This window comes from Camelus ferus, chromosome 14 (assembly GCF_009834535.1).
Source record: "Camelus ferus isolate YT-003-E chromosome 14, BCGSAC_Cfer_1.0, whole genome shotgun sequence".
Classification (NCBI taxonomy): Eukaryota; Metazoa; Chordata; class Mammalia; order Artiodactyla; family Camelidae; genus Camelus; species Camelus ferus.
The window spans coordinates 22264369-22273212 of record NC_045709.1 but is presented as its reverse complement, the minus strand read 5'-3'; the positions used below and the strand labels follow the sequence as shown (position 1 = coordinate 22273212).

Sequence of the window (8844 nt, the reverse complement as noted above, 5' to 3'; positions counted from 1 at the left end):
TCCTAGAGCCAGGCTGGCAAATTAACTTTAATGTATAGATACAAAATGACAAATATAGATTCACAGCATTTACAAGAGATCATTCAAATAACATTGTAAATAATTTTTTTTTTTTTTTACAAAATCTTCATTCAGAGAAAATACACGTCAGTTGCAGCGACCTTGTACCACACTCGTCAGCGGCCAACAGCATCTTCCTCAGCCTGGAAGCTGTCGCCCGACGGACACAGACGACGGCGACTTGATGAGCTAGAACCGAAGGAAGAGGTGGCCAGAGCCTTGTAAAGCAGCCAAGTCATACACAACTGATGCTCGTATTTACACACACACAAAAAAAACAAACCAGAAAAACGTCGGTTAAAGCACAGAATCAGTTAAAAGTATTTTCTAAATACAAGTGTCAGGTACCTAAAAAACAAGAACAGTCATGTTAAGTTTGTTCTAACTAAATCTGCATCAAGTATTTAAGTTTCTGGGTTTTCGTTTTGTTCTTTTTTCAAGATCAGACAGTTTCTACTTCTTATTTTCAGAATCCTGCAGGTGCCACCTTGGTTGCACCCATCCCAAGAAAGCAGCACCGGCCAAGGGAAATTTTAACACGGAGGACCATTTGCAGGGTCACCTGCACACTGTGGGGACGACTGTTTGGGGACAGCTTGACCTTGTTGATCTGTGCCGAGCACCCCTGGCCTAGAAGCCACGTTAATCTGCCCTCGTTGGCACAGAGCTGGGGACACATATGTTTCTCCTCTCAACAAGGTATCGCACCGCTATTCCCCCCCAACTCCAGGTGGTGGGGCTGCTGTGCTCTGGCCAGGTCACTGGGGGACCTGCACCGGGAAAACCAGCCCAGGCACAGAGCAAACCCCACTGAGGAAACGCTGGGTCGTGGCTTTCACAAGGCATTCCTGTTGTGAGACAAACTGAATTAAATGCACTTTGCTCTGTGTCTGGACAACGGAATGGGGGACTGAGGGGGTTTTCTGAACAGGAATGGGGTTTAGTCTTTGTGGGACGAATAAAAAGGCACAAAGTAGCGTGGAAATGGGAGTGATATGTCTTCAACTACAAAATCACACCCGCCCGGGGAAAAGAGCAGATCTACTGAGAGCAAGCTCTGGAGATGCCGTCCCAGGGAGGGCTGGCAGACCGCCCTCTTCTTCCAGTTTGCAAAACAAAGACAAAGTACGCTACTCCTCCGGGACTTTACCGACAACCTTCTGTTTCACGACCGCGTACAATCTGCCACGAGGTGGTTACACAGTTTAGGCAAGATCCAAACTGAGAAGGCTGCTGGGACCTGAGGCCACTGCCATGGTCTTTCAACAGAGCTGGCAAGTCTGGGAACACGAATGAGAGAGTAAGTGAAATTCATCAGAAAGGTGATGCCACCTTTTTTTTGGGGGGGGGGGTCCACCCACATTGTGCAATGGGGGGTTAAAAAGAGAAAAGGACAGACAGAGAAGGCGAGCTCCCCAGTGAAACGCACATAGACAGTCTTTACAGGAGGCTCTTTGCTTTTTCTCCTTTTCTCTCCAAGTGACTTAAACCAAGGAGGAAGTTTGGCAAACGTAAAACAGAACACTGAGCCATCTATTCTGTAAAGAATTCAGGGATATGGTAATAAACACAAGCACACAGATTTAAAGAAGTTAAAGGATGCTCTGTCCTTTGAAACGCATTTTATTGGTTTTCAAATCACCTGGAAATCCAAGCAAGGCCCTTGCAGGACAGACATCTGATCAAGTGACTGTCACGTTGTACACAGTGGACGGGGCAGTGGGGATGCACACCTGCGCTGGCATCGACGCTTCCCGCCCTTCTGTGGGGGAGCCCGGGAGGAGGGGGCGGGCCAGGGACGAGACCCAGCTGCCAAAGGCATGTCCAGCCCCTCCTCCCTGGGCTCCGGCAGAAGGCGGTGGGGGGCGGGGGAGACAGGGCCCTCTGGGAGCGCCTGTCCTTGAGCTGAATCCTCACTGGGAACGGATCATAAGAACTGTTCTCTTTACATCCTCAAACTAATTCTCTTCTATTAAAAACCAAGCAGCCCAACTGCTCAAAACTGCCGCATGTTCCAACCACTCTAGCAGAGGCCCTTCGGCTCTGCTGCGGGGCCCACGGAGAAGCCGACTAGGTGCAGTCCTCGAACACAGCGTCACGTCTCGTTGGCACAAGGGCAGCTGCAGAAAGGTAGCTAAGACAGAGAAGCCGCTCAAAAGGCAGCACCCCCACCGACGCACGGATCCGCAGGGTTCCTCAGGAAGCAGCCTCCCCCCAGGGCGCCCAGAGCCAGCACCTCCTTCCTGCAAGGCCATCTCCAAGTGAGCACCTGGAGAAGGTGGGGCCAGGCCGCGGGTGGTAAGACTTCCTGACCAACTCCTGCCTGATGCTCTAAGGCCTGCCCTGGGGCCCCGGGACGCACCTCTGGGGAACAGCTTGGGGCGGGGGGCGGGGGCCCACACCTGGAGGCTCAGGTTCCGCCCCGTCTAGGCCAGCACAGGTGTGTCTCTTCTTAAGCACGGGCCTGTTGGCAAACGGCAGTTCCAAGGGCAGCAACAGCACAGAGACCCTCAAGCCGGGAAACACGGGGCGTGTGACGCCCTCCCCGCCCCCCCGGCGCTGCACGAGGCAAACGAAAGGCCTCTCCTGCAGAGCCCGTGTGATCAGCCACAGCTGGAAGGTACTGTCCTCAGAACGACCAGCACAGACAGAGGGGAGGCTCCTGCCACAGGGCTTGGCCTGAGCGGCCGTCCTTGGGAAAGGCTGCTGTCGCCGGGCCTGGATCTGTTGTCGGGTCTCCTTTATACAGAGCGGGTCCTCAGGAACCCGCTGGCACTGGTCATGCACAGCTGGCGCTGCTGGCGGGGCTTGTGCCGCAAAGCCAGCTTCCAGTGCGGAGGACGTGAGCCCCCAGCATCGTGCTCTCCTGTCACCGTCCCTGAGGGCGAGGGTGCTCTTTGCGAATGCCCTGCACCTGGCACACCTGTGCCTTCACTTCAGCCCAAGACTGAAGGAAATGGGTTTTTCTATTGTGGATGGGCCTGTGTGAACAGACTCTCAGGTCTCTGCTCACGGACTCACACACGGCACGTGGGCGGGGACCGCTGGCCAGAGGGGCCAAGTCCCACAGCAGCGGGTTTCCCTCCGTGCCTCGAGGGCAGCGGTGTCTCTGGAACTCGTGCGTTGCTGCGCGCTGCAGACCCCGGGCCACGTGACGGACCCCCCCCATCCCCTGCGGCCGGTACGGGAGGGCCTCGCAGGAGGAGGCAGGCACCGTCACTTGGCAACTGCGTGGATTCGGGAGACACCGGGGAACCCTGGGGGCACCTGCAGGGCTGCAGTAACCCCTGCCCCAACACCGCAGGAGGGGGGCCAGGCGGCGGGAGGGCGCTACCCCTCCGCCCCCATCCCCTTCGAGATCACACGCAAAGTGAGCCTAACCCATCGTCCTCGGGAACCCAAGAGCGCTCAGCCCCACCCTGAGCCTGGACCGCGGCGCGTTCGTCACCAGCGATCCTCCTGGGGCCACCATCCAGCGTCGCTTCAGAGCTCGGCCCGGGTCCAGGCCTTGGCACCTTGGCGGGGGTCACACGGGGTCCAGCGGGCATTAGAGCCGTGCGTCCTGAGCCCCCTTCCCTCCCGAGGACGCAGCCAGGTCTCTGAAGCCTGCAGGCAAGGCCAGGTCCGCCTCCTCGTCACTGGCTCCCCGCAAGAGCTCTTCAGCCCAGCTCCTGCCGGTTCCTGGCTCTCGCCCAGAAGAGGCGCGCAGGGCTCCCCTCTCCCGGGCTCTCCCGCCGTCACTTCCTGAACGGGGCCAGCTTACTGAAGGTGTGCCAGAAGGGCGACGGTTTCCTCCTGGGCTCCGCCAGGGCGAAGACCTGCGGCTGGGGGACGCTGGGGGGCACGGTGACGTGGCGCTGGTGGACCGGTCGGAAGGTCTGGTGCGGCGGGGCCGCCGGGCACCCCCCGTAGCCTGACTCGGGAGGGGAGGGGGGACACAGACTGAGCACCACGTGTCAGCCCAAAGGGGAAAGCAAAGCACCAGACCCCACAGCCGCATCTCAAAAGGACGCCCGACAGCCACACAAGCAAATGCTCATACTCAGACCGTGCGTGGGGCCGGGGGCCCGGGCGGTCTCACTGAGTCCTCGCTTAAAACCCTGCTGGGGAGAGTACCATTCCTGCAGGAAGCTGAAGCCAGGGTCACGGTGTAGCTTTTACTGCGGCAGAATCAGAACTGGGAGACGCACAAAATAAATAACTAAAGGGGGGTTTTCTGCCTCGAAGACGTTTGTAACTCAGTGGGAGGGACGCTGTGGGGGATGGACGCTCAGTGCGGTTTTGGCCATAAATTCCTCTCAGCCCATCCATCCTGGGCTTCACTGAGCCTTGCTTTTGCATTTTCAGGTTGGAAAATACGGAATGGGGTACATTTCGCATGAATGAAGTTTAGAAGAACGTAACACGCGTTTGTGGAACAAACAGCCTTACTGTTTCACCTCGTACAGTGTTAGGTATGCAGGGAAGGCCTCTGCACGGCAGACGCGGTGGTCTGTGCCCCCTACCCCCGGTGTTTTGTAGCAGCTGCCCGGGTAGTTCCCAGGGGCGCACGTGCGGGGCAGAGAATCCGGGCTCTCAACAAGCTGGACAATCTTCTGCTTTAACTCACTGCTCGGTGTACTGAACTCGTACACCTTCTTTTCTGACCTAAACTAGCCCATCCCTTCGGCTGACAAGCCGTTCTAGGGGTGGAGACTTCCTCCCCACAGGCCTGCGGAGAACCCCCCTCCCCTGGGCAGGGTGGGGCTCAGGGACCGAGCAAGGAGGTCTGGAAGTTCCGTGGCCCCCACTCAGACACACTTCACATTTTACAGACACATCTTCAGACATTAGCAAACACTGAGGCACAGTCACAGCCAAATGCGGATTATTGCAAACTGTCCGTTATTTCAATTCATCGTCTTGAGTGTTACCTGTGTTTCTCTCCTTCATTTAGAGTCGGTCACACACAACAATTTGGGGCATTTCTTGTGATTTTACTTGCGATACGGACACACCCACTAAGGAGATGAAGCCTTCTCCAAAACTTACCTTTTGACTTCCCGTGTCCTGCCTTTTGAGCATTTAACATGGCCAGTTTCTTTTGATTTTCTGGAATTTCCATTCCTGGATTTAGAAACAAATGCGAGATGTACTCAAAACAAGTGAAAACATTTCAGTATAAAACTTGCACCGTAACCACGTGAACCCTGAGGCCTTCTCAGTAACCCTAGGCAAAGAGCCTTCATCCCTACAGAAGTATGGAGGTTGGAGAGAGCAAAAAAGGGAAGGACCATCACCGGGACGGCCGCATCACTGCTCCCCCGAGCGGGACACGTGGGGAAGGGCACGGGTGCTGGTGACCAGGCGCACAGACCACCTGTGTAAACCCGGGGGACGAGCACACGGGTCACCCTATTTATCACCCCCCAGGAGGGCGCCGGGGAGAGGACAGACACCGGGGCCCAGGGTCTGCTCACTTCCCGGCCATGAAAGCTGAGCAGGTTTTGCTTCTACCCTGAGCAAAGGAAATCTCCAAGTACCGGGCCTGGCTTTTTTGCCCTGACTGTAGATGGCTCAAAGAGAGGGCAGAGGACAGAGACAGGGGCGGGCGAGGCGGCCCAGCGGGTCCCGGGCAGGCCTCCACCTGATTCAAGCAGACCTAGGCTCTGCCTGCAGGCATGAGGCCAGGGGTCACGGCCAGGGCTCCCCTCCACCTTCACACGTCTGCACCCTGGGCCTTGGGCCTTCAGCACCCCTGACACCTGTCCTGACGGGTCCCGGTGTCCCCTCCAGCCCCCAACCCTTGGCGTCTACTGCTCCCAGGCCCACGCCGGCCTTCCCTCACTCTCACTGCGCACACCCACGTGGCTCCAGGACATACCCACACGGGATGCCTCGGACACACGTGACAGGCCAGGCAAGGGTCCTGTGGCCTCTCTGACTCTACACTCCCCCATTCACAGGCTCAGCGGCTCCCGAGGGCCACACCCACCCATTCACCCATTCGCTCATTCACTCATCCCAGTCTCCCAGCACCAGCTCCAGGGAAGCCCTGTGCTGCAAAGACGTGTGAAATCAGGCTCCCCGCTTTTCTGTCCAGGAGCAGAGCTGAGAAGTGTCCAGAGCGCTCTGTGGACTGCTTGGCTCCTTCTGCCTGACCTGTCTGACCCCGCGAAGCCTCCCTTGGTGAGAGCTGTCCCCGTGGTGGTGTCGCGTGTGACACGGGGAGGGCCAGGGGAGCCCCTCCGGGTTTCCATTTGAGTTTTCCTCACAGCGGGAGTGCGCATCCCACAGCAGGTAACCTCTGCGGACGCTGCCCATCACCCCACCCGTCCCCGAGGGCCCACAGTCCCTGACCTCCACTCCCGTCTGTGCTCAGATCCCTGCTGTGCCCGGGAGCCTCTGGACCTTGGGCTTGGAGACCAGGGGTGCTGCCACCGGCTTAAATACCAGGCTTCTGTCTCATGGGCCCATCAACACCCCGAAGCTGGAAGATGGGAGGGAGTCTGAGCGAGAGGCAGCACTGCCCTCACTGCCATGCGGGACGCCCGGCCCTGAGCCTCGTGGATGAGAGAGGGCACAACAGGCAGCGGCTGCTGGGCCTGAATAGGGGGCAGCAGGAGGCTGAGGGGGAGGGTGGAGCTCAGTGGCAGAGCACGTGCTTAGCGTGCACAAGGTCGTGGGTTCAAGTGCCTCCGTTAAAATAACTAAGTCAATAAAGCTAATCACCTCCTCCCCCTCCAAAAAGGCAAAAAAAAAAAAAAAAAAAACAAAAAAAACCCCAAAACCCAACAAAGTGTATAAACACACAGCTGGAGAGGAAGCCTCAGGACTGTCTGGGGCTTCTCATGGCCTGGGAGGGGGAGTGAAGGGGTCACGCCGAGCTGGTTTCAAAGGCTACCTGGCTGTGTTACAAGGGTGGGTGGGTTCCTTATGCCTCAGTTCCCTCATCTGCAAAATGGGTATAACAGAGGTCTCTGCATCACTGGGGCCACATGGGACAGTCGGTGTAATTCCACATGTGGCAGGGCCCGGGACTGACTGAACACGGACAAACTCTGCCGTGGTGACTTCGCCTCTCACGTCTGCCTTGTAAGCAAGTGCAGAAACGGTCAGACCTGCAAGTCTCTTTCCATCTCCCGGCGGGGACGGAGGGGGCAGGGGGTGAACCGCGGGAGGGGCCGGGGCAGGGCTCACCCAGCTCCCGGTCCTCCTGCACCCGCCTGCGCTCGTCCCTGCAGGCCTGCAGCCACCGCGCCTTGTCCTCGGGCTTCCGGGCGCAGAACAGGTGCGCCTCGTCGCCGGTGCGGCTGACCAGCTTGAAGGCGTTGCGGACGCTGAGGCTGCAGGCGCCCAGGCGGCCGTCCTCCACGTCCACGAGCTCCACGGCGTCCGTGTCCGTGCGGCCCCGGTAGTAGAGCACGTCCCTCCGCAGCCGGTCCTTCTTGCAGGCCACCAGCTGGTGGTCGAACAGGAAGAAGGTGCGCTGCTGGCTCCGGCCCTGCCTGCTGATGCTGGTCAGCTCCCCCGAGTGGATCAGCTCGGAACTCTGCTCCAGGATGTCCGGCCCCTGGAAGGGCGGGAACACGTCTGAGCTCTCCCGCCTGAGTCCCCCCGGGGCCCGGGGAGAGGCCCCGACACAGGATCCACAGCCTCCTCCTCGGGCTGTGCAGCCACGTGAGGCCCACACACGGGGCATCGTCTCAAAGGGCCTGTCACACCTCGGCTACCGGTCTCCTGCGTGAAATTCCTTTTTTTCCTACTGAGAAAATGGGAGTGTGCCTGTGACCTGGTGAGAAATGCTGGACTGATGGCACCCCATCGAGATCTAGAATGACACCTGGCCCGGCCTGACCCCCAAGGACCAGGAGGCTCCCTGTGGACGGGGGGCTCTGTCCTGCAGACCTGGGGGGCCTCTGAGTCAGGGGTGTGGCAGCTCCCGGGAAAACCGAGGCTAGGGTCTTGGAACAAAAGGCCAGATGCCAAACTGCCAGCAAGGAATTGGTAAACTTCTGACAATAAATCACCCCCTAAATGCCAGGGTCCAAGCACAGAAGGAAAAACGCACTTCTGTAATATTTAGCTTGGACTGAACCCACTGTAACTTTCTGCCCTTTGATTTTAAGATTTTATTCTCCTTTAATCCCAGTTATAACACAATACTTTTTGGAGACAAAAGATCTGGACTCCAAAACAGCTTTTCTGTTTTCTTGCCTGGAGTGATTCTGTGCCCCAGATTCCTCACTCACAGGACAGGAGACTCAGACCCAGGGATCCCCGCGGTCCTGTCCAAACTCCCGAGGTCGACGAGGGCCTTGAAATCAGGAGTATGTCTCTCCAGCTTCAGTGCTGCAACCTAAAGCTAACTTCTCCGTCGGAACTTTCGCAGCCCTCTGGGAGAGGGGTTCTGACCAATTACTTGGATGTCGGACGACTCCTGCTGCGTCTGAAAACCATCTGAATGCCATGGGCTTACTGTCCTCAGTACCAGCCGCAGGCGCAGTGACTCCCTGCAAGGCCCGAGGGTCCAGCTCTGCCTCTTCCCAGCTGTGTGACTGTGGCCGAGCTACCTCACTTTTCTGTGCCTGTTTCCCCATCTGTTAAATGGGTTAATCGTAGTTCCTACTTCATAGGACTGTCAGGAGGATGAAAGGAGTTCATGAATTTAAATGGCTTAGACCAGTGCAGGGCACACGGTAAACTCAGCATAGGACTAGCTACTGTCACTGTTTTTTTATACATGAACATGTGTGTGTAGTGTGTATGTAGTGTGTGTGTGTGTGTGTGTGTGTGTACGTGTGT

The 8844-nt window shown here is 57.5% G+C and overlaps 1 protein-coding gene across 6 annotated transcripts in view; it reads right to left on the bottom strand.

Annotated features, from left to right (window-relative positions):
* Positions 1-7: 7 nt before the first annotated feature.
* SPATA13 (spermatogenesis associated 13) overlaps positions 8-8844 on the bottom strand; it is a 137050-nt gene continuing 128213 nt past the window's right edge. For 5 of the 6 annotated variants that reach the window (XM_032496438.1, XM_032496437.1, XM_032496435.1 and 2 more), the window contains 3 exons: positions 7240-7612; positions 5092-5166; positions 1643-3973 (listed from right to left, as the gene is read on the bottom strand). In XM_032496438.1, the coding sequence (XP_032352329.1) occupies positions 3798-3973; positions 5092-5166; positions 7240-7612 (624 nt within the window). In that variant the 3' untranslated portion in view covers positions 1643-3797. Of the gene's footprint in view, positions 250-1642; positions 3974-5091; positions 5167-7239; positions 7613-8844 lie in introns of those variants that run through there. The other variant, XM_032496436.1, reaches the window with a different exon arrangement.